Below are 26,218 nucleotides of genomic sequence, written 5' to 3' on the forward strand. Positions count from 1 at the left end.
ATATCTGAACTTGGAGTGGTCCCTTCGATAAAAGATTCTGTACCATTATTGTGTGACAATAATGGAGCGATTGCTCAAGCAAAGGAGCCAAGATCACACCAGAAATCGAAACACATTCTTCGAAGATATCACTTAATCAGAGAGATTATTGAACGTGGTGACGTCAAGATTGAAAAGGTGGATGGAAAAGAGAATGCAGCAGATCCATTCACCAAGGCACTTGGCATAAATGTCTTTGACAAGCACAAGTGGGGAATAGGATTGAAATACATGACTGATTGGCTCTAGTGCAAGTGGGAGATTGTTGGAGATGCCTAAGATCCAATCAATTATGTAACCAATTTTAGAATTAATAAATATTCATTATCTTGTTTACTGTTTAGTGAAATAGTTAATTTGATAATGTCCTTGATTAAAATTATAGACTTGTTATCATGATAGAGATTATGATAATGAGAAACAAGTCTTTTATTATTTTTTAATCTAAATTGTTCTTGATCGTATGATTGTTGTGAATAGGACATCAATAATCTGGATAGATCAATATATATGTGATAGTCTTTATTGGATAAAGATTAATAAGTCTCATTTATTAAATTACATATATAGATGATGCATATAGAGATGTGATCATTGAACTGACTCAACTGAGAATTTCTAATGGTCGATATTACCTCAAATTGTCAATAGAAAAGTTCTCAAGAAATAATATAATAATTTTCTTCGACCTGAGATTGTCATAGTAATTAACATGTTATTTATTGTATTTTGATTCTGAACACATAATACCTTAGGGTGCTAGTTGAAAGGATATTGGATACGATTAAATACTTGTATAATTAATGACTAATCAAGATGGGATCCGTCAACTCTTGGTAATGAGTTTGAACTCTATGATAAAATCAAAACCCTGGCCAGGGAAACTAAAATGAAAGAAGAAATGGGTTTCTTAAGTCATATATGTTAACTTATTAGAGTTTGACAATTGTACCATGCTCTAGAGTTAACAAGAGTTGTAACGACGGAAGAAAAATATTATGTCATTCTATTTGGTTCTTGAAAGTAAAATAATACTTCATACTACCTGGACGTTAAGGAGTGTTACTAGACGCCTACCTTGATTAATATATTAATTTGATTAATCTATTACCAGTTTAGTATTGAACCTACAGGGTCATACACAAACGAGTGTTCTAATTCTTACTAAAGAATAACTTTATTATTTGATGATTAAATTGAAGAATTTAATTAATCAAAATATAAATTTTTTAAGTGGAATATTATTGTATTGTTTTGCTAGTACAAAGAATACAAATAATATATGTGAGCATATTATAATTATTTATTTTTGAAATAAACGAAAAATTAAATTGTATGTCGGAGATTCTTAATTTATTCATATGGTCAATTGTGTACACATATGGAAATGATCTTTATGTGTGTGTTATACACAATTATATGAAGTTAAAGATGGTCAATGTCTTCATATTAGTCAAACGTTTTTCTTTCTTTTTAAGTAAATTAACATTAACATATGTTAATTGCATTTACAATGATTGACCATATGAATTTAAAAGAATCATTAAGATGAGTCAACACATTCTATTTGATAGTAGTGTGTTTGATCTATAAATAGACCTTAAGTGATTTGATCATAAAAAAACACACCACAACAACAAGAAATATGCTCTAGTTTTTCTAGTTCCACTACTCAAAGGTTGAGAGTAAGAATTGGTCTCGGTGTGGATACACGTAGAGTCTTCATATCATTGAAGAATTTTCATGCTTCAAGAATTGATACAAAGGTACACTTTTAGTATCTAATTTATAATTTTATAATTTATGCGCAAAATAGATCCAAACTTTATTCCGTTGCATGTGTTATGAACACCTTTTTTACTACACACTGTACAAAAAATACCTTTCGTGCACTCAAGAAGTGAAGGCCTTTATCATGAGATTGCCATGAAAATCTTGATTTGTTAACTATGAAACTCAAATAAGGCACAAACCTAGTTTACTTCAACTTCGAACATGCTAGCATAGCATGGCTAAGAACAACGAAGTCATATTTATAAAATGTCAAATTTGTGCACATGAACGTTGAATCTGTGCAACATGCTTACTACCATGTTGTTACATTTTTTAAATGAAAAAGAAAATATATATTTATATCGTGTTTGTTATATTTTTTTTTAATATATAAATTTATTCTTATCTATTTGTTACATGTGTTTAAAATTGAGGGCATTTTTGAAAAGAGAAAAAGTCAGCTTAAAAGAGCTGAAATGGTTGTTTTCTTTATATATAATATAGATTATAAAACTTTTTCGGAATTTTTTTTCTTTTTTTAAGACCCTTTTTTCTGTTTTTAAGACCCTTTATTATTATTTAAACTACATTAAATATTTTTTTTACCAACATATCCTTATTTATTTTACATTATTTTCTTCATTGACAATAAATACCATGTTAAAAATATAAACTAACTCTTTTTTTTAAATGATGTATAATTGTAAAAATAATAATAATTACAAATAAATTTAGTAACAATACCAACTTTCTTAAAGGGTCGTATATTTAGGAATTTAGGGACAGAGGCAGTACAATTTAATATATGTTTTTTTTAAGGAATTTAAAATTTAAACTATAGTATTTTTTGTTAGAGAACTATTTTCATGTCAATAATATATATATATATATATATATATATATATATATATATATATATATATATATATATATATATATAAATTTGGAATTACCTATACACTAGTTTTTATGGATGACTTATTTTGTAACATTTGATTCTAATTTTTTGTGTTTAATTTGACGGTTTTTAGTTTTTCTTTTCTTTTAAAATACTTCTAAAAAATAAATGGGTGTATGTCAGCATCTATATAATATAGAGACTTATTAAAAAAAAATAATAATAATAATATAGAGACTGTTAACTTAATCTCATCTATATATCCTTCAAAAAAAAAAAACTTACTCTCATCTATAAACATGAATGAGTATATTAGCAAGTCTATTTCCACTTGTTTTTGATAAAAAAAAAATTTTTTACTATTTTGAACTAATGTTAACTACAAGTTAATTTTGTTTTTAAACACAATTTTCTTTACTCATTCATTTTGTTAAAACAAAAACATGCCAAATTATTAGTAAAAAAAAAAAAAAAGGCTAAAATTCATGTTAAGGTATGACTTCAATGAATTATCATATGATCCCTCCCTTTTTTTATATATATAGAATTAAGCAGCGACTATGTATCTTCCTCTCACCTGAGCTCTATTTATGTTAAGGTATGACTTCAATGAATTATCATATGAGTTCTACTTCACCTGAACTATGTACAGGTAAAAATTAAGGTCTTAGTGTGTGTATATATTCAAAACATCCTACAAATTGTAGAGAAAAAGAAAATCCTACAAATTAGGGCATTGTCAACAGTGAGCCTTAATTTTTGAAAAGGCCACTTCAAATAGTATTTATTTTAAAGAATTACTTATCCCACCTTCCACCTTTCTCGTGCGTCCTCCATTTTGCCCATTTTACCTTCGTTTAAATTTTATAATTCAAAGTGTATTTTGGAACTTTTTGGATTATATAATTTGAATAGTAATTTAACCAAACATCATAACAAAATAAAGAGCAGATTCAATTTTATTTATAGAGAACAAAATTTAAACTTGACAACACAATTTAAACTTGACAACACAAATTAAAGTGACATAATATAAAATTTACAACAAAATTTATAAATTCAACACAATTTATTAATTGAATAGAATTTTATAATATGTTTACATTAGCATAACTCTATGCAGTGCAAAATGTTGTAATACAAGAAGATGAAGGGATAAGGAGGGGGAATGTTTGTCATCCCTTTCATGCATCCTCTAAATAAGATGGTAACACAAGATGATGGAGCAGGAGAAGGTAAAAACTGATCTGAACAATCACAATCCAAACTAATCTACAATACAAGATGGAGAAGAACAATCCCCCTTTGACCAACCCCCATCCCTTGGTTTCTCAAAATCTACAATTTCTTCACAAATCTCAACTTCTTCCCTAAAGAATCACCATCTGCGCCACATCCTTCGCCATCATCTCTGATAAAAAATTGAAGTCTAAACTACAAGTGTTTTTGCAGATCGGAAATTGAAGTTGAGTCACCGTGAATTTCAAAACGAATGTTAGTTTTTCCACTCCTTAATGAAACGTTATCATCTTGTTGTAATCCATAAAAAAATACGCTTCCTAAAAAAACCGGATTTAAATAGAAAAATACGGTTCAGGATGGAAAAACCGAGTTTAGATTAAAACCTGGTTCAGATTGAAGAACTTGTTTTGAACTGGACTGAACCGAATTTGCAAATAACCCAGTTTTTTAAGAAAGTGGTAACATGAACCAAACCGAACTATAAATATGGTCCGGTTTGGTTTGATTCATGAACTATGCACACCCCTAACTAGTTATGGAGATTCCATATAAATTCGATTGGATCCATGTAAATTTTAATCAATCAAAACGAGATTGTTGAAAAATATGTTAAAGAGTATAATTCTAGTATTATTCTATATACATAAAAAAAAATAAAAAAAATAAAAATAAAAAAAGTAGCTATTGTAAAAAGATATGATAATTCAATGAAGCCACTGCTTGAGGGAAATGACGCTTAACCGATACCCCGTTAGAGGAATCCATCTTAGTCCATATACATTGCTACTTTGACTTATGGTCAATGTTTATTTATGCTTCTAAGTTGTAACAAAACCAAGTTGCAAGAAAACCATGTTCCGTTGTCTTCACTACTTTGAAATCTTCTTATTACCACTGTATTAGACTATTATTAGTATATACTTATCCACTACAAACTACATACTACACGATAATAACATGTGTTACAAGTAGATTATTACTCATTGCGGGTACTTTGTCTCCTTCATTGGTAGCTATTTGTCCAAGTATATTACCAATATTCTAGAGACTAGAGAGTGGTTACGTAGGAACAAAATCTTAAATTCAACAAGTAAAAGCGACTTCTTGCTTGTAATTAGTTACTAGGTCACTACTACACCTATTCTCTAATTCATCTCATCTCCAACCACCCCCACCGTACTACTCTTCCCACCCCCCCCTAAACATTATTTTAGTTCAACATTAACCATCCTTCAAAAACAAAACAAATCCAAATAAGGAAGTAATCATTCCAATTAGACATAAAATACCGACCAGATTAAGAAAAACCAAACTCAACTGTAACACAAATTAATCTATTTCATTTTAGCAACGTTGTTTTCATGTCTAATCTTAAGCTTTGAAGAAATGTCACTATAATAACCTAAAGTCACCCTCAATTAAATAATTTATATTTTTTTGTTTGCTCTTTACTTCACATTGCTTCACTTCTCTCTTTTACTTCTTTAAAATCTAACCTTCTTTCCAAATTCTCTCAAATTTCAGAATCTCTTCCACTCCACCAACAAAGGTGAGAGATTCTAAATTCTAAATTCTAAACCTAATTTTTTTTCTTCTTATCTCCAAAATGAAGAACACAAACACTAACACAAAACTCATTCTTCTCCATCCATATATCCAAAAACAAGGAAACTCAAATCGATTATGGCTTCTAGCATTCATATCAATTCTCACTTTAGCATTCCTTGCAACACTCATTTACACAAGAGACAGAGAATCAACCACAAACACTGCAATAATTTCTTCTGTTATTACCACTCCTGTTTCTGCACCATTACCAGCAACAGTTATCAACACTCTCCTTCACTATGCTTCAAAATCCAACGACTCATACCATATGACATACTCTGATCTCAAACCAATCTCCGACGTGCTTCGAAAGTGTTCATCGCCATGTAACTTGCTTGTTTTTGGCCTCACACCAGAGACTCTTCTATGGAAAGCACTTAACCATAATGGAAAAACAGTGTTCATCGATGAAAATCGGTATTATGCTGCATATATAGAAGAAAAACACCCTGAGATTGATGCTTATGATGTTCAATATACAACAAAAAGGAGTGAGATGAAAGAGCTTATAGCTTCAGCTAAAGAACATGTAGCAAATGAGTGCAAGCCAGTGCAGAATCTTTTATTCTCGGATTGCAAACTTGGAATTAATGATCTTCCAAACCATGTGTATGAAGTTGATTGGGATGTAATATTGGTTGACGGGCCTCGTGGGGATTGGCCGGAAGCTCCCGGGAGAATGTCGGCGATATTTACCGCCGGGGTGTTGGCTAGAAGTAAGAAAGGTGGTAACCCAAAGACTCATGTGTTTTTGCATGATTTTTCTGGTGAAGTTGAACAAGTTTGTGGGAATGAGTTTTTGTGTAAAGAGAATTTGTTGGAAGCAAGTGAGAGTATGGGGCATTATGTTTTGGAAAGGATGAATGAGAGCAGTGTTCAGTATTGTAAAGGGTCTTCTTCATCCACCTAATGCATCTATGAAATCATAGAAATCGCGATGACACCATGATTTTGTCGAGGTCCAAAATGTAGTTTTTATCAAAATCACGGTGGCTCGACGTGACTATACAAAAGACAATTCAAACATGCATTAATTAGTTGCTCCTTCTCTTCCATTTAAATTTCTCATAAATGTCTTAGTCACACAATTGATTCATCTACCATCAGTTATTTTACCCTTATGGTGTTTTGGGTATTTATCATCATCCATTTTACTCTCCATTTATGTTTTGTTTGTTTCTTGGTTTGCAGATTGTAAAAATTAATAATTCTTTTTGTTTTTCATTCGAAGGCAATGAAAATTGTAATTTGTTCAATGAATGAATTCAACCTTTCAAATTTCAATTGACTGTGTTTTGTTTTCCAAGTTAAGAAATTAATTTCACAATATAAAAAGTTAAAAATTATTTTTTTCTCAGTAAATATTATTCGCTTTGTGAAATCGTGCCCTTAACGGAGAACACATTTTAGCATGACCATTAAAAAATGAAGATTGCTTTTTAGGCCCCTCCAATATCTCTTTAGGCCCCCTAAAAATACAAAAATAACCTTTATAATACATCCGGTAGTTACATACCGGTAGTGCATTTTAAATTTTCACATTTTACACCTTCGGTATGTACATACCGGAGGCACATTTACAAATTTTCACGTTTATCGCATTCGGTAGTTATGTTCTGGAGGAACATTCATTTTGCGATTTCTCAATTACACCTCCGGTATATATATATCGTACTCCACCCACGTTGTTATCTGTATAAAATGGTGCAGTTTTTTAAGAGTTATTTTCTAAGCTTCAATATTGTTCCATACCTTGCGTTTTTTGGCCAATTTTTGTTGTGTTTTCATCACAATTAATAGAACAAATGGCGTCAATCTTTACTCAATTGCAATCATTTAGAAGGTAAACCTTGCTTCTTCCTCTCTCGTATTGTTTCTACATAATTTTTTTAGAGTTCTGTCATATTCAATGAAAAGTTCGATCCTTTTATTTCTGTAAATTTTATGCACCCTACCAAAAGTTTGTGAATTTTCCAACATAGCAGAACATGTACATTTAAATAACATAATGCGATAAACGCGAAAATTTGTAAATGTGCCTCTGGTATGTACATACCGAAGGTGTAAAATGTGAAAATTTAAAATGCACTACCGGTATGTAACTACCGGATGTATTATAAAGATTATTTTTGTATTTTTAGGGGGCCTAAAGAGATATTGGGGGGCCTAAAAAGCAATCTTCTTAAAAAATAGCATCAAATCCACCACCACAACTAAATGCAACAACTACACTTGAGTTTAAGGTTGCTTGGTTGTCCCTGAAAAAAAAAACAAAAAAGAATTAAGGTGACTTGGAGTTGGAAGGACGTTGCTTAAAGTTCAACTGCTACGGCTTTGTTAAGTAAACTTGCCCCATAGATAAAAGAAATTCAACCAATCCAATTTCTTTGGTTGCTTAAAAATCAACATCATCTTATCTTTCTCCGTGGGGGTTTAGCTTCTCTCCTCTTTTTTCTTTTTTAATTCAATCTCATAAGGTTTGTTCGTAGGGCGTTATTGTGTTCTAATGACACATGTTAAGAAACCTAAAAATAACAATTTTATATCGATAAAAAAAATATTTTAATTTTTAAAAGTTAAATGAACAACTTTTGAGATGAATATTTCTTTATTAAATTCATTAATGTATACCCCATGTCACCAATTGTCTTCTTTTTGTAAGGTTAGTACTTTTTTAGCAACGAACCGCATTTATTTACAATATAGAGAGAAGAGCTCATACTTCATTTCCAATCTAACTTGCTTATATAAAATGTTAACAAGTGTCTTTATGACATTAAAACATTGAAAAATCAACTTCTTTTATATAAATTTTAACAATTATTTCATTTTTTAATCCTTAAAAGTACCGTAAGAACACTTGTTAGGATAACATTTTGCTTGTGTGTCATGCCTAAACATATAGCACCACCTCTAGAAGAGAAAAGGGAACATGTGCGCCATCTTTGGCCTTTTTTATAGAAAAAAGTTTAGCAAAGTTGGATTTCAAAAGCTCACCAGAGTTTATGTAGGCTTAGTACCGTAAGGACACTTGTTAGGATAACATTTTGCTTGTGTGTCATGCCTAAACATAGCACCACCTCTAGAAGAGAAAAGGGAACATATGCGCCATCTTTGGCCCTTTTTATAGAAAAAAGTTTAGCAAAGTTGAATTTCAAAAGCTCACCAGAGTTTATGTAGGCTTCAAGGTTTAATGAGTGCTTTACAGATCATCCAGTAAAGAAATTCTGACGTCGACAACAAGAGTTGAACACATGGATGAGTGAACTTCTTACCAACTGAACGAACATTCATTGGCACCATCTATAGCCTTTTGTTGTTAACAAACTACCACAAAGTCATTATATTATATATACGAAAGGTCATAGGTCAGGCTCAGACTTGCAAAAAAATTCGTAGGTCAGACTTAAGCCTATCTAAACCTGATCTGGTCTGACCTATTCCTATCCCTACATGTATCTTCAATCTCCTTGCAAACTCAAAATATTATAAATAGTAAACAAATAAAAGTAAACGGTCCTAACTGCTAAGCTACTTGGCACATAATTTCTCCAGGACTATTATATTTATTATATTCCTTCGTTTTTTGTCCATTGCATCCTTATCGCGTGCTTCATGAACTAATACATGCATGCTTTTTATCTTTTTAATCTGCAAACAGCATGCGTCTCACGTTGATTCAGTAATTTACAAAATTTTAATGGAAATCAGTCACTGAATGATATTTAATATTTTAATCTCTATAGCATAGTAGTTGAATAAAAAACTTTGTTTTGCACCATGCCACACTGGCTATTGGTTGACAACAACACAAGCTTACAAAAGTAACGTCAAACAATGCCCTTGACCAAAAAAGGTTCCAAGGGCTATAATAATATCGGTGAGTTTCATGGCAAATAATCTATTTCTAGCTAATTCTTACAGAACCTTCCTAGCTGTAAGAACATTTTTCAATAGTAAAATGAAAGGATTTGTCTATGTTACCACACTCACATTCTCTATAAATTGGAGTTTTAAATCTTCATCATCGAAAGAGAGCTTTTCATAGTAAAAAAAAAAACATTAAATAAGACAAGAACACAAGAGATGGCTATCAATAATGGAGAGGAACAACAAAACCAACTCATCGGAGACGCAGATCTTGCTCACAAGACTCTCCTTCAGAGTGATGCACTTTATCAAGTATCTATTCATCTATTTTAATTTAATTCTGTTTTTTATACCAAAATTTCATATACATCTTTGTTCACTACTAAAAAGCAAAAATTAGTGAGGGAAATTTAGAGAAGGAAAACGTGAAATCTCTCTAATTTTGTTACTAAATTTTGCGACCAAAAAATTTGTGAGAAATTTTATGTTTTTCCGTTACAAGTTTCCCTCCCTAATTTTGGTTTTTCTTTCCATTGTTGTTTTCTCATTTATCTTGTTTTGGATCTTTACTTGTTGAAATATAAACTATACATTCTCCGGTCAATATTATAGGTAAAAATCAACATTTTAGATTCATTTATTAAATGATGTATGTGGTTTATAATAAAGATCATATACATCATTCTAAAATATAGATTTTTGCTTATAATAGTGACTGGAGTGTGTAATTTTTTTTTCTTCTTCCAATTATAAGCCTCTTATATTTGATTATTACACTTAAATTGTGCTTTGTCATATATATATATATATATATATATATATATATATATATATATATATATATATATATATATATTTATGAATAAAAATACTTGGGTTGTGCAGTATATACTTGACACAAGTGTGTTTCCAAGAGAACACCCTTGCTTGAAGGAGCTCCGTGAGATGACAGAAAAACACCCTCGGTAAGATCATACGTTGTTTCTTTGTCTCTCCTTATAATGAATAAACAAACTTGCAAAATATTCCCAACAAATATTTTTGGAACAAACTGTGTCAATCCAAAATAAAAATAAGAATTGTCTAGATTATATATATATATATATATATATATATATATATATATATATATATATATATATGCTATTTTGAGGAATGTAACACATCATGAAGAGAAACATGAGAATAAGGAGTAGTTAGTGTAATAACTTGCGTAACAAGTTATCTTGCTTTAGTTTGTCTTTTTCTTGGTTAAAGGCTAACTTCAGCTTTCAGTTATAATGACTGGTGACGGCACCCTTTGATTTGCATGGGTGTTATGGAGTAATGTTTCTTTTTTCTTTTTCTTGTTTATAGCGTTGGCAACAGATATCTGGACTTTGTATTTTTTAAGGAGCGATTTTCTTTGCACGTCTTGTGCGAGATGAATTGCTCTTGGTGGTTATAATATTTCATTTTGGCTTCTTAAAAGAAAAAAATTATCTTGCTTTAGTTAGTTATCAATTAGTTAGAAGAGTTCTAATACTCTATGCTACACCTCATTGTAATATAGTACACCACTTAGCTTCTATATAAGTTGTACTCCTTCATTATTCATCAATTAATGAGAATGTTATTCATCTATTTCTTCTCTCATAATAGAATGCTTGTTCTCACTTTTTTAAAGTGGGGGGAGTGGATATATTAATTAAAAAGAAGAGTAAAGTGTTAGTGATAATTGCTCATATAATAATTAAGTTAAGATTACGATAAAACATAAACTTCTACATATGATATTATGTAATAATTTATGAAATTATTAACATCTATTGTAATTTTATAGTATATTTCTTTTTATTTTGAAGTAATTGTAGCATATTTCTTAAAATATGAATCTTGTAATATATATTTGATATTATACCAACATAGTACGACACTTAGGTTTTTTTAACAAGCCCAAGTAAGTAGTATATACTTGAGTTCTTTGCTAATTTGATAGGTTTGATCTCTAATCAATGCTTATGTCGAGAAAAGCCAATAATTTAAATGAATTTTAGTTATCTCAAAGGTTTAGTTTTGGTATATAAAAATTGTATCAATATGTGTATATTGAAACAGGAACCATATGGCTATACCCGGTGATGAAGGACAACTTATAAGCATGTTGGTTAAGCTTATCAATGCAAAGAACACGTTAGAAATTGGTGTGTACACTGGTTACTCTCTGCTCTCCACTGCCCTTGCTCTTCCCTCTGATGGAAAGGTAAGGCTCCACCTTATTAGTCCTCTATCCTTATTTACTTAAAATTATAATTGGACTTAATTGCAGTTTTGGTTCCTTATTTAAATAAAACCGTAACTTGATCCTCCTATTTTTTATCGTGCAATTTTGATTCCTCATTTCAAATTCGTTGCCTAATTTTTTACTTTGATCATCTAATTTGATGATGTGACAATACGTTGTACATTCCCAACACCTTTTATCATTTCAAGTTCAACTAATCTTCTTTTGACTTTGTATGTTGATCAAGACTCATTTTAATTAACATCATACTTCGTAAGACTCTCGAGAATTAAACCATTCGTTTTCAAGTCAGGTCATCTAATATATTGCCACATCATTAAATTAGATGGTCAAAATCATAAGTTGGTGTCAAAAATTATGAAATGTGGACAAAAGTAAGCGATTCAAAATATGAGGACCATAATTGTGGTTTTGTCAAAAGATGTGGACTAAAACTGAAGTTAAGCATTATTACTAATTTATCATTTGCATGCATTCAATAATGACATTTTATATTACTATACAAATTAGTACACCTTCATTTCTAATTATAAAAGCACCATTACAAATGCTCTAATTATAATATAACATGATATGTTGAAATACTCCCTCCGTCCATGTATCTAAGCATTCATTTGATTTTATTTCTGTCTCTAAATATAAAACCTTTTTTCAAATTACTAGATGTATTTATTATTTTTTTCCTAAACATACCCCTAATTAATAATATTATCTTGTCTTGAAATATAAAAAGTCAAATTTAATACACATACAAACAAAGGACAATTTCGTAATATTAACACACAAAACAGATACATTAATTACACTGACAACTTTTCTTAAAAAATGTGAAAAAGACAATGGATGCGTGCCTACATTAAGGGACGGAGGGAGTAGTTTGTAGCTTATGATTGATTATTTATTAGGTATTGGCTTTGGATAAGAGTCGTGAATACTATGAATTGGGATTGCCCATGATTGAAAAAGCTGGAGTGGCTCATAAGATTGACTTCAGACAAGGACTTGCTCTCCCTCTTCTTGATGAACTCCTTCAAGATGTACGTTTGCCTCATTTCTGATCAACTTTATTTCATTATTAATTATTACTATTCTTTTACAAAGTCCAATTTAATTTCATCCATGCATGTTTAGTAAACTTCGAATATAAAAATGTATTACTCCTTCGATCTTATTTATAATAAAAATTTGCTGATCTAAATATCTCTTATAAATATGACCGGAGGAAGTATGATTAATTAATTGAATTGGTGTCCATCAATTTTGCAGGAAAATAACAAAGGGACGTTTGACTTTGTTTTTGTGGATGCTGATAAGAATAACTACTTAAACTATCACGTGAGGATGATTGATCTTGTTAAGGTTGGGGGATTAATCGGTTACGATAACACCTTATGGAGTGGATCAGTGGCAGCTCCACCTGATGCACCTATGATGGATTTCATTAGGAATTTACGTGGTTATGTGATTGAGTTCAATAAACATCTAGCTCAAGATTCAAGAATTGAGATTTGTCAGCTATCTATAGCTGATGGGATTACCCTATGTCGCCGCATCAAGTAATCTCTAGTTGGTGATGATTTGTGTGCTTGCAAGATTTGGATTTTTATTTCGAGTTTTTCAATTTTTAATTAACAAGCTCGTGGAGTGTGTCATAAATATAATAGTTATGATTTTAATATATATAACATTTTACCCTCTTCTTGTGACGATGTGTGATATGACCCGACAAAACAATCTCTCTAAAGGATCCCTTGGTTTGTTTATAGTTTTAATCTAATGACCTCCTTTATCAAGTGTTTCATTGACGTTGAAACCATTTGCGATGGTTTTGTCTCTATTGAAAGCAATTGTCGCCACACAGTTACGAGTGCACGAAGAGAGAAGAAACTTTAGCAGAGCTATTTGTAGGAGGCTGCAGATATATTTGGCTTAATTGCAGTTTTGACTCTCTAAGTATCACAATCTTGCGATTTTGATCCCTTATAAATAAACAATAACAAATAAGTCCCCTAAGTTTACTCCCTTTTATACTTTTGGCCCCCCGTATCAATTTTGACAAAGTCAATGCATTCCACATCATTTAAAGTGAGGTGCCACGTGTGACTTTCTATTTTCTTGGGGGCCAAAATTGCAATTAAGCCTAATGAATAAAGTGATATGGGTGTCACGTATGCATTGACCTAATCAAAATGGTATAGGGGGCCAAAAATGCAAAAGGATGTAAACTTAGGGGGTTGATTTGTTATTGTTTTTTATAGGGGTAAAATCGCAAGATTGTAATACTTTCATAGAGTGTGAAAGTGGTGTAATAGATTTTTTTTTTGTGTTAACCCACAAATTATCATTAAAAGGGGTCTTGATAATTCAAAACTCGATCATAAGGTACGTAGTATAGTCCCGCCAAGAATTCTCACAATTTCACACATAACGGAAAAGAAAAAAAGTATTTAAATGAAAGAGAGGGAACAATATTTGTATTAAGCTACCATTATCAAGTATTATTGAGTATTATGGAGTATATACCATTATCATGAATATAAAATGGTAGATATTGATATGAGAATGTCTACGTAAGTTTAGTTCAATTGGTAATATTGCATAATATATTTAGGAATTGAGTTTAAATCTCAAACACCTCACTTATTCACTTTAAAAGAATAAGATAGTATTTTTTAATTCACTTTACAAGGTGAGACAATATTTTTTACAAATAATCACTTTGTTTATCTTAAAGAGAGAATGATAACCACTTTTTGCATAAATCAAAAATCATTCCCGTGCAACTATGAATGAAAATTAATCTTTCAAACTTTGTAAAATTCAAGGGCAGCAATAACGTTGTTGTATGTTTAAGTCTAGTTCCAAACTAGAAGGGAATAGTATACAAACAACTACTATTAATTAATCAACTAATAATTAATTAAAATGTTTGTTTTTAGTGCGATTGTGGTCAATATTATATTTAGTGGACTGAGGTCCCATGCCAGTTATGCAGACAACAATGTTAGGTTCATTGATCATAATTAGAGCTGTCAAAACGGGCAGTCTGGCCCTAGCGGGCTTCGGGCTTTAGCGGGTCGGGCCAAAAAGCCCGGTTGACAAAACGGGCTTGAAATATACTACCCGAGTTCGGTCCTACACGGGCCGCGGGTTAAACGGGCCGGCCCGTATTAAAAATTATATATTTTTTTATTTTAAAAAAGTACTATAAAACATTGTTATAATTTTTTTATAAATAATATTTCTAATATGTTTAAATAATGTCTAGCACAAAAGTAAATTGTAAACATTTTCGTACAAACGTCGTAAACTAAAACGACGAGGAAAATGATTTTAAATAAGTTAGATATGTTATGGTTATAAATATTTATATATTCGATCTTTAAAACTATAAATAACGAAATGAATAAATATAATTTTATATTACATTTATATTTGTATTAATTCATTGAATTTTCACTTTTGTTTTTTACTTTGATAATCAACTAAGTAAATAATTATTTGAAAAATATATATAATTTATAGATTTTTTTTTTGTTATGCGGGCTAACGGGCTACCCGCGGCCCATTCGGGCTAGCTCTAACGGGTACCGGGCTTTTAAGGGCCGGGCTAAAAAGCCCTATTAAAATTCGGGCTCAATATTTTAGGCCTAAGCCCTATATTTATTCGGGCTAAATAGGCCGGCCCGTTTTGACAGCTCTAATCATAATCATCTATAAACAATCTTTTTCTAAATAATGAAACATAAGAAATCACACGACACAAATTGAGTCACGCACCTTCTCCTCCTGAATAAGTGTCGAAAACATAACAATATAAACAAAAACACCAATTCGTTTCCCTTTTAAAACTCCTCAACATTAATCACACTTGGCCACTCAACTAGCTTCTATAGAATCCAGTGATTATCATAATCACCACCCACCATGGCTGTGGACTTTAGCTCCATCCCCATAATTGGTAACTCAACTCTTTCTCACTTTATCATAACCTTGGTTTACTATATTATTACTAGAACTAAACCATCTTATAATTGGATTCTCTTATGAAAGTTTCTACTATGTTTTTATTTTTGGAAACTTGTATCCAAGATTCATTAGACTTTTTATTGATGCAGATATTAGTCCTCTTTTAGCCAAGTCAGATGATCCAAAAATGGCTGAGGATCCTGGTGTACTTGATGTTGTTGCACAATTGGATAAGGCTTGTACAGAAGCAGGGTTCTTTTATGTGGTAATTCTTCCATCTTTGAACCTTTTTTTTTACCGTTTACTTTTACTTTGTGGTTTTACACTTCCTTTTTTGCTGTAATTGAGGGAAACAAAAGAGTAGTGATATTTTAACAACCATTTGAGACAACTTTTGGTGACAACTTATTTTCTCTCTCTTTTCATTGGTTAAAAACATTGGAGAGAGAAAAAGGAAGAGAGAATAAGAGGATAATGTGAGTATGAGAGAGAAAGTTGTCACAAATTGGTTGTACAAATATCATTTCTCAAACAAAAAGGTCATTAGTTTTAGAATTATTAGATAAAATTTGTAAGAATCTGCATTGCATATATCAAATTACATATATCAAAGAGGTTAGTTTTTATGGAACAGTGGGTCCAGATCAACTTTTACTAACATATTTGATGTTATGAATTTCATATACATAACTAACTAATAGTACTGGAAAATTGAAATGGTTACAAAAAATAATGGCACAAAAATAACTGAGTAAAGTAGATGAAGATAAAGCATTGATACATAGTCAATGAATCAGGCTTTGAGTTAATTTGATAAGTTAGATTATGGAAACTTTAGCCAATCCATTGTCATGGACACTCTTTTGATTCAACTTCTGTAGTTCAACTCAAGAAATTGATCAACTACTCTGTCCTTTTGTGTTATAAGATTAATTTCAATCGCTTTGGTCCTTGATTGACAGAAAGGCCATGGCATTCCTGATAGTCTTCTTAAAGGGGTTCGAGATATAACGCGTAGATTCTTCGAACTTCCATATGAAGAAAAGGCGAAGATCAAAATGACTCCGGCTAATGGTTTCAGGTTTTATTGGTTGCATTGATCCCTATATAAGCATCACTTCAGTACATACTCATCAGTTAATGGTTATACTAATACCTGGCTAACTTCTGCTATAGAGGATATGAGAAGATTGGAGAAAATATAACTGAAGGTGCACCTGATATGCACGAAGCTATTGATGTAAGTCTTAATTGTTCCTTCACATTAAATTAGAAGTCTATGTTCCTAGTAGTTTCTTATTATATAATAGATATGCTTTATTAAAGATGAGATTTTCTAAGTACATTTTCTTTCTCTAATTGAACCTAGCATAGCAGGTTCAATGATTTATTCTGCTTCTTATGTTTCTATCAAGCAATAAATTTTCTCATTATTTTCCTTTAACAGTGCTATAGGGAAGTGACTAAGGGCATGTATGGAGATCTTGGCAAAGTTATGGAAGGATTCAACCAGTGGTATGAAGAAATAGGAGTTTCTATTTATCTTCATTCCTCCACACAAATAACCACACTCTCCCTTCAATTTTTAGCTGAATAAATGAATATTATGATATGCTTTTAATCCTAAATGTCTGGTTAATTGGCCCTATTTAGATAAACAACTTAATTAAGTTGTTTTCATAAATGAGAGCTTGTGGAAATAAATTGTTTATATAAGCTCTCCCAAACAGTTTTATTAGTGTTTATATTAGTAGATATGCTCAAATATGTCAATCCAAACCAGTCCAAAGAATATTCACTCAATTAGATGGATGCCAAGGCTTACCTTTGCTTTCGATCTTCTTTCACTTTTTGTTTCATTTTACAGGCCACAAAATCCTCCAAAGTTCAAATTTCTTATGGAGGAATATATTAGCCTCTGCAAAGGCATGTTTTCTCCTACCCTATTTAACTATTTCAACGCATAAACTCTGGCCAAAGTTGTTTTTCTTATATTGTTCTTTTGGTTAGAGCAGATCTTGCCAAGAAAATCATGCGCGGAATTGCTTTAGCATTAGGTGGATCACCATACGAATTTGAAGGTGATCGAGCTGGTGATCCATTTTGGGTGATGCGTATAATTGGTTACCCTGGTGTATCCAGTGATGACATTGGATGGTAATGAAATCAATCCAAAACATGAAGCTATCTAATGTTTGTCTCTTTTTTTTTTTTCCTATGTTTGTTAGACCTTACATTATTGACCTCTTTTTCATTTTTTCTCTTTTTGGTCTTCCACTTCTTTCAATCAAAACAAATCCAGTGGAGCTCACACAGATTATGGTACATATATCTTACCCTTTACATTATGATAAGTCTTGAATATATTTTTAGTCCTTGTTAATGAGTTTAGCTGCTGCTCAACAGGTTTATTGACTTTGTTGAACCAGGATGATGATATAAATGCTCTTCAGGTTTGCAACATATTGGTCCTTTCTTGCAATATATGGCTAATTGTGACTATATTTAAAAGCACAAAGTTCTGTTTACAAAATTTCGATTAGTGAGCAGTGCAAATCTTTTAATTTTGTCAGATTCCTTAGTTTTTTTTCCTTCGTATTTTCACTTTTTTCTTCAACCCCATTTATGTTGTAAAATTGTTTCAGGTAAGAAACCTATCTGGCGAGTGGATATCCGCACCTCCAGTTCCTGGGACATTTGTGTGCAACATTGGCGACATGCTTAAGGTATCTTACACTTGAATACTACCTGAGATTTGGTGACCATTTGATTAAGTGTGGAAGATATGCAACTGCAGATATACTCCAACGGTTTGTACGAGTCAACTTTGCATCGGGTGATAAACAACTCCTCAAAATATAGAGTCAGTGTAGTATATTTTTACGAGGTTAGCCCTAATTGGTTTGTATCAGTCTTTTTTACTGGATTTTTTTAGTTGCTTATATCATTTTCCACTGCTGCATTCACAGACAAACTTTGATGCTGCGGTAGAGCCGTTGAATACATACAAAACAACGATAAATGGTGACAAGAAGTTTGAAAGAGCCATCTACGGAGAGCATCTAGTCAAGAAGGTCCTCACAAATTTTGTTGATGGGTGACTGTTTTTCTCTTTCTAGTGAATAATAAGTTAAGCATCTTGTATGTTGATAAGCTCCTGCTTGCATGTCCAAATCTACTAAGAATAATTTTAAGTCAAAATCAAGTGTTTATTATCTATCAAATTATTAACGTCAAATACAACACAGAGACAAACACAAATTTGTCCGCTAAGCAAAAGAATCTGTGTTTTAACAGTTATGTGTACAACACCACTGTTAATTGGCAATTGCCATAAGAATGAGTCAAATACAACACAAAGAAATCAGTGATTTGAACCAATCTACATTCTAATTGTTACAAAAGTGTAAATAAATTATCTGTGTAGATATGTTTACTTTGCTTGGCAGAATCATGTCTGCCACTTGCAGACTATATTTCACTGTCCCGGTTTAACTTTGAACCACCGAATGTTCGTCTGGAGCTAGCTGTGTTGATCTGTGTAACTTTCTGTGGGTTCGATCTCGGTAGATTTGTGATAAAGTGGAATTCTAGTACCTGTCTCCCTAAGTTGATGCACCATGTCATAAAGATAATCAAAGGTAACTTTAAATTGTTTATTAAAATCTTCCCTGATGTGTAGCTGAAGGCTGAACCAGTCTCCCAACAATTTATGAACATGGGAGCGTATTATTCTCCATGGCACAGCCGGACACATATTCCTCCGTACAAAATCCGGCAAAGAGGGCTGGATTTTCTAGCAGAGTCTCGGCCGAAAGCACACCTTCTACACCAGTCGCTTTCAAACAGTCTTTAACATCATCCATATGCCTTATGTTCCCATTGGCGTGGACTGGGATTCTGACTGCTTCCTTCACAGCCTTGATGGTTTTCCAATCCGCTCGAAATTTATGCCCATCCTTCTTGTTCCTCATCCTCCCGTGAACAGCTAAAAGCAAACAACCAGCCTCCTCAAGCATCTTTAGCATACTTCAAGGTGTCCTCTAATTTTGGAAAGAATCTGATCTTGCATGAAACAGGAACTTCGAGGTTGAGAGCCAGTTTTTCCACTAAACATTTCACAAGAGGAAGGTTATCCATCAAGAAAGCACCATAGTTTCCTTGTTTAGCAATTCGCTGAGGACACCTATAGAATCACAAAATATGAAAATAAATCCACCAAAACCTTACGATCACAAAAATGTACCATCCAAAAGGGCTAGATCATTCACATTGTCGAGCAATACCAAAACACTCCTGAACTTTTTTTACTTAAGAAAATCATACTTAAACTATGTCCATTAGCCAATTTATTGTTTTTCTTAAGAATTGTATACAAACCTTAAACGACTGTTAATTTGAAATAGGGGGAGTATAACACTTTTTTGCGCACTCATGGTATCCTCTAGCCGAAACTAATCCATCAAGGTACAAAGACCAAATTAAGGGGATGACATCTCTCTACAATACCTCTACAGATGTTCTTCTACACATATCAGTTAATAAGTTCAAACTATTGACCACTTGCTTAGGGAACTAGATTATTTGCCAAATGCATCACAGTTTAATTGCATGGATTATTCACTATCTCCCATAATTTGCACTTGAATGTTACAATATGCCTTAAATAGAGCTTTAATATTTTCATTCTAAGAACAACAAAGGATTTGTAGTAAAGCAACCTATGCAGCACCAACATTTTAGATTGAAAGTCTTGGTGTCCAACACGAGCGTGTATACACTCAATTCAATCACTCTCACTTTCTGAAATTATTACTAATGTCTACGTGTTACTGACAATGTTGTGTCTGATGTTGGTATCAGTGTCCTATACATAGCATCTAGTGTGTCAAACAAAGGCAACCAACCATCAAATATCATGTATTCACATGTGTCTTGAATTGAATTTGTGACACCGTTATTTAACCACGAGGTTGTGAATTCGGACAAAATCACACCAATGAATAATAAAGATGTGTGGAGCGAATGAAGTGGTAATCAATAGATAAAGTGTCTCCAAACAACAACAACAAAAAACAGACCTAAATCTAAGTGTAGAGCAACACCACAGGCATAATCAAAACAATAAAGATAAGCAATGAAAGAAAGGAACAAACACACCAAGATTGTTGACCCAGTTCGGTCCAATATGACCTAATCTGGGGGAGAGAGCAGCCCTCCAATCCACTATGATGAAAGTGTTACAAAAGAGTTACAAGAAATATAGAGTCAGTGTAGTATATTTTTACGAGGTTAGCTCTAATTTGTTTATATCGGACTTTTTTACTAGTTTTTTTAGTTGCTTATACCATTTTCCACTACTGCATTCACAGACAAACTTTGATGCTGCGGTAGAGCCATTAGATACTCATAAAACAAGGACAAATGGTGACTATAAGTTTGAAAGAGCTGTCTACGGAGAGCATCTAGTCAAGAAGGTCCTTACAAATTTTGTTTACGAGTGACTGTTTTTCTCTTTCAAAATGAACAATAAGTTAAGCATCTTGTTTATAAGCTCCTGCTTGCATGTCCAGATCTACTAAGAATAATGTTTAGTTAAAGTCAAATGTTTATTATCTATCAAATTATTAACGACTCCATTCTTAAAACTTATGCCTGAGAACACTTTCATTTTCAAGACTAGACGTGGGGCACTCAGTTGTACGATATCATCCAATATATTATGAATCTTGACCCTGCTTTTCACGTATAAAACGCTAATCCAAACTATAAAATGCTAATGATGAAATGAACAAATTAGAACAAATAAAACCAATCAAGTCCAACAAGCAATCATATGATATCGATATGTTAATACCGTCAAAAACATGCACCAATCCAAGCTATGAAATGTTGAAGACAAACACAAATTTGTCGGCTCAGCAAAAGATCTTTGTTTTAACAGTTATGTGTACAACACCACTGTCAATTGGCAATTGCCATAAGAATGAAGTCAAATACAACACAAGAAATCAGTGATTTGAACCAATCTACTTTCTAATTGTTACAAAATTGTAAAGAAATTATCTGTGTAGATATGTTTGCTTTGCTTGGCAGAACCATGTCTGCCGTTCGTAGACTATATTTCACTGTCCCAGTTTAACTTTGAACCACCGAATGTTCATTTGATGCTAGTTGTGTTGATCTGTGTAACTTTCTGTGGGTTCCATCTCTGTAGATTTGCGGTAAAGTGGAATTCTAGTACCTGTCTCCCTAAGTTGATCCACCATGTCATAAAGATACTCAAAGGTAACTTTATATTGTTTATTAAAATCTTCCCTGATGTGTGGCTGAAGGCTGAACCAGTCTCCCAACAATTTATGAACATGGGAGCGTATTATTCTCCATGGCACAGGGTACTTTTCACAAAGATTCAAATACTCTATTAACAGATCTGCCTGGTCCAATTTCCCATCTACAAAGGTTCCTTCTTCACAGCCGGACACCCATTCCTCCGTACGAAATCCGGCAAAGAGTGCTGGATTTTCAAGCAGAGTCTCGGCAGAAAGCACACCTTCTACACCAGTCGCTTCCAAACAGTCTTTAACATCATCCATATGCCTTATGTTCCCATTGGCGAGAACTGGGATTCTGACTGCTTCCTTCACAGCCTTAATGGCTTTCCAGTCTGCTCGAAATTTACTCCCATCCTTCTCATCCCTCGTCCTCCCATGAACAGCTAAAAGCAAACAACCAGCCTCCTCAAGCATTTTAGCATACTTCAATGTGTCCTCTAATTTCGGAAAGAGTCTGATCTTGCATGAAACAGGAACTTCGAGGTTGAGAGCCAGCTTTTCCACTAAAGATTTCACGAGAGGAAGGTTATCCATCAAGAAAGCACCATAGTTTCCCTTTTTAGCAATCCTCTGAGGACACCTATAGAATCACCAAATATGAAAATAAATCCACCAAAACCTTACGATCACAAAAATGTAACATCCAAAAGGGCTAGATCATTCGCATTGTCGAGCAATACCAAAACACTCCAGTACTTTTTTTACCTAAGAAAATCATACTTAAACTATGTCCATTAGCCAATTTATTGTTTTTCTTAAGATTTGTATAGAAACCATAACTCTTAATTTGAAACAGAGGGAGTATAACACTTTTTTTGCGCACTCATGGTATCCTCTAGCCGAAACTAATCCCTCAAGGTACAAAGACCAAATTAAGGGGCTTAGATCTCTCTAAAAAACGTCTACAGATGTTCTTCTACACATATCAGTTTAATAAGATCAAACTTTTGACCACATGCTGAGGAAACTAGATTATCTGCCAAATGTATCACACTTCAATAGCATGGATCATTCACTATCTCCCATAATATGCACTAGAATGTTACAGTATGCATTAAATAGAGCTTTAAAAAATTTATTCCAAGAATAACAAAGGATTTATAGTATAACAACCTATGCAGCACCAACATTTTAGATTGAAAGTGCGTCTGGAGTCCGACACAGGCATGTATACACTCAATTCAATCAATTTCATTTTCTGAAATATATTTTCAGTGTCTACATGTTGTTGTTGTCAGTGTTGTGACCGATGTCGGTATCAATGTTCCACACATAGCCAGGACTGTTTCTGAGATTTTGGTGAACCTACAATTTGGGTCCTAACTAAAAAAAAGTTGGGGCCCAAATTTTGTACTTATTTTTTTGGGCCTAGGGCGGTCGCCCTCTTCGCCCTGCCTAAGATACAGCCCTCTGCATAACCATCTAGTGTATCAACAGAGAAAACCAATGATTATATAACCATGACTTAATACAACAAAAACCACAGATTGAAACAAATTTTGTTCTAGTCAACCACTCATTAATTCCCTACCATATCCAATCCATTTCCTCTACTCATACGTGGCAAACACAAATAGATATGAATGAAATCAATAACAAAGACAATGCAAAGAAACAAAACATTACCCAAGATTGATATCAACGTAATCAGTAAAAGGCTCAACTCTCCGTGCAGCTTCCAACAAAATATCAGGATCATTGGCACAAAATTGAACAAAAAGTGGTCGATCCTCCTAAAAAAAAACTCCCAAGGTCACAATAGAACTACAATAACAACACTAGTTGTAATAGTAGAATCATTAAAAATACCTTGCAAGTGGTGAATTCTTCATTTCTATACTTTTCAGCTTCAGTGAAAATCCTCCCATGCAACATTGGAGTATACGCAGCTTGAGCACCGTACTTCCGACACAGCATCCGGTACGGTAACTCCGAATTATCAACCATCGGAGCAACAATCAATTTGGGTCGACCCAGTTTGGTCCAATGAGCCCACGCGCGTTCAACGCGTGCATCTGCGGTGAGGGTTAGGTTACGTGGAGGGTGTTCGTTTTCGGGATCCGGAGAAGTTCGGGTTTGGGCCATAACTGAATATGATGAATATGGTTGAAGAACGAAAGATTTGATATGAAAGTGAGAGAAGAAGGAAGAGAAGGGTTTTGGTTGTTTCATGAGAGAATCAGAATGATGATTAAGGGTTTTGTTAACCAACCCATCGCCGCCAGACAGTGTGTGATAACTTGAAGTTAGTGACCAGTCAAGTTGCGGGATATTTTCTTCTTGTTTTTTAGATTTACAAACGGCTTTTGCGTTTTGTGCTCCTAAAAAATAGGACTGCGAGAAATTACTATTGAGAAAACAATTTACCAAACTTTTCTAAATAAAATAAAGGCTTAAATAATTAAACGGTTTCCTATTTGTCACAAAAATAAAATAAACGGTTTCCTTGCAAAGTCGTGGATTCCATTGCGAGTCACCTTGTGTGGTTTGCAATAATGACATGAAAGATGAAATGCACATGTTTATGCAATGCAAGTTTGCTATTGATTGTTGGAAAGAGGCAAACTTTTGGGGCAAGATAGAGTTGTACATGATGTTAAGCGGTAGTTTTTCATATATTATCTTTGTCATTCTTAGAGCGCTTGAAGTGGACAATCATGCTAGATTTGTCGCTATTTTATGAAGTATTTGGCGTGCGCGTAATGCTTGTTTATGGAGCAAAAATTTGTCAATGTTCATGCATCTTGTGTTCTAGCCCTGGATACAGTTCGCGATTACATGTGGTGTCGTCGTCTCAATGATGATGTGGAGTCTGCTACTCCAGTTTGGTCTAAACCACATGCAGATTAGATCAAGTGTAACGTTGATTGTGCCCTTTTCGAAGCCGAAGAAAAATTTGGTATTGGTATCTATTTTCGAGACAACCTTGGATATCTTATCCAAGCTAACTCTATGGTATTTTCTTTTCTTACTATCGGAGCTGAGTGTGAAGCTACCGCTCTACAACAAGGCCTCCAAATTGATCTTCACCTTGGCCTGAATCAGGTAGTATTTGAAAGTGATTGTCAACAAGTGGTGAATGCAGTCCTTAATAATAGCTCATATATGAATGAACTAGGAAGTTTACTCTCTAATTGTAGGACTTTACTTTTATCTAATGCTAGTTATGCTCGCATATATTAGGGCAAGCTAATATAGTCACTCATAACCTTGCCCGAACGTTTCCTATTATACACATTTTTTTTAGGAACAGAGAGAGTCATTTTGTTGATTATATTCGGCTAAGATTACTATGGCAGGTAATATGGCTCATACTCACCAATATATTGAGACGATTTTGGCTAAGATTGATGATAATTTTCAAAAGAAGAGGATTGAATTGAATATTTGAAAGATGATTGACATGAAATATACTACAATATTCTTAATTGATTATTTCATAATATATATATACACACACACACATACATGTCTTTATGCGAGTATTAATATATCAAAAGATAAAGGAGCAAAAAAGATGAGGGATAGAGAGAGAGAGAGAGAGAGAGAGAGAGAGAGGAGAAGATTAAGTAGGAAATTAAAATGTTATTTTAGTATTATAGAAATTAGAACATTAACTCGTACAATTTACGAGTCATTTATATAGGATAAATACTTCATCTGCCTCTATTTATAAGACTCAATGACACTTTTTACGTATATGAAAAAAAAAATGTTAGTGCAATTAATTTGTCAAATTTAAGCATGAATATTACATGTAACATTCCCTTTATGTATAAATGCATTCAATAATAATTTTTTACATGCTAAATCAAAATGGTAGTATTAATAAAAATATATTTGAAAAATAAGTAATAAATAAATATCAAAGTGTCTTATGCACAGGGACAAGCAAATTTTCCAAAAGGAAATATAGGTGTAATAGTATATGCCAATGAGTATAGTTTTATCCCTAGTACATATTTTGGTTGAAAATCTTACATCGAAAAATGTGTGTGCGCACACTTGTCAAATAAGTGTTATGATGACGCTATATCAAAATTCACATTGAAATAATACGACAATAAACGTTTAAAATTAGCAATGCATTGAAAAATGAAAAGATATGATGATTACAGTTTTAAAAGAACGACCTCAAATAATGACATTCATTGGTTGAAAATACAGAACAATAATGATTGTCTACATTGATCATTGAAA

The 26,218-nt window shown here is 32.7% G+C and overlaps 4 protein-coding genes across 5 annotated transcripts; 3 read left to right on the forward strand and 1 right to left on the reverse strand.

Moving 5' to 3' along the window:
- Window positions 1–5,266: 5,266 nt before the first annotated feature.
- LOC25493480 (protein IRX15-LIKE) lies at window positions 5,267–6,838 on the forward strand. Its single transcript, XM_013601986.3, has one exon. It carries the CDS (start codon window positions 5,559–5,561, stop codon window positions 6,468–6,470), a length of 912 nt encoding a protein of 303 aa, XP_013457440.1. The 5' UTR covers window positions 5,267–5,558; the 3' UTR covers window positions 6,471–6,838.
- A 2,652-nt stretch (window positions 6,839–9,490) lies between these two features.
- Window positions 9,491–13,458, forward strand: LOC25493481 (caffeoyl-CoA O-methyltransferase). The gene is made up of 5 exons (XM_013601988.3): window positions 9,491–9,742; window positions 10,316–10,395; window positions 11,528–11,672; window positions 12,620–12,751; window positions 12,981–13,458. Exons 1-5 carry the CDS (start codon window positions 9,647–9,649, stop codon window positions 13,272–13,274), a joined length of 747 nt encoding a protein of 248 aa, XP_013457442.1. The 5' UTR covers window positions 9,491–9,646; the 3' UTR covers window positions 13,275–13,458.
- A 2,003-nt stretch (window positions 13,459–15,461) lies between these two features.
- LOC25493482 (probable 2-oxoglutarate-dependent dioxygenase At3g50210) lies at window positions 15,462–21,202 on the forward strand. 2 transcript variants are annotated; one of them, XM_039833117.1, is made up of 12 exons: window positions 15,462–15,675; window positions 15,833–15,948; window positions 16,646–16,764; window positions 16,860–16,923; window positions 17,131–17,198; window positions 17,551–17,609; window positions 17,699–17,840; window positions 17,986–18,005; window positions 18,090–18,136; window positions 18,329–18,409; window positions 18,481–18,570; window positions 21,056–21,202. In XM_039833117.1, exons 1-12 carry the CDS (start codon window positions 15,642–15,644, stop codon window positions 21,185–21,187), a joined length of 972 nt encoding a protein of 323 aa, XP_039689051.1. In that variant the 5' UTR covers window positions 15,462–15,641; the 3' UTR covers window positions 21,188–21,202. The 2 variants fall into 2 exon arrangements, with proteins under 2 accessions (XP_039689051.1, XP_024638550.1); XM_024782782.2 differs by lacking the exon at window positions 21,056–21,202 and adding an exon at window positions 18,653–19,068 and having other exon boundaries at window positions 15,465–15,675.
- Window positions 21,203–21,533: 331 nt separating this feature from the next.
- LOC25493484 (tRNA-dihydrouridine(16/17) synthase [NAD(P)(+)]-like) lies at window positions 21,534–24,324 on the reverse strand. Its single transcript, XM_013601991.3, has 3 exons — window positions 23,828–24,324; window positions 23,645–23,751; window positions 21,534–22,598 (listed from the first exon to the last, which is right to left on the reverse strand). The coding sequence occupies exons 1-3, from the start codon at window positions 24,188–24,190 to the stop codon at window positions 21,854–21,856; spliced, it is 1,215 nt and encodes a 404-aa protein (XP_013457445.2). The 5' UTR covers window positions 24,191–24,324; the 3' UTR covers window positions 21,534–21,853.
- Between the last annotated feature and the right edge of the window lie 1,894 nt (window positions 24,325–26,218).

This window comes from Medicago truncatula, chromosome 4 (assembly GCF_003473485.1).
Source record: "Medicago truncatula cultivar Jemalong A17 chromosome 4, MtrunA17r5.0-ANR, whole genome shotgun sequence".
Classification (NCBI taxonomy): domain Eukaryota; kingdom Viridiplantae; phylum Streptophyta; class Magnoliopsida; order Fabales; family Fabaceae; genus Medicago; species Medicago truncatula.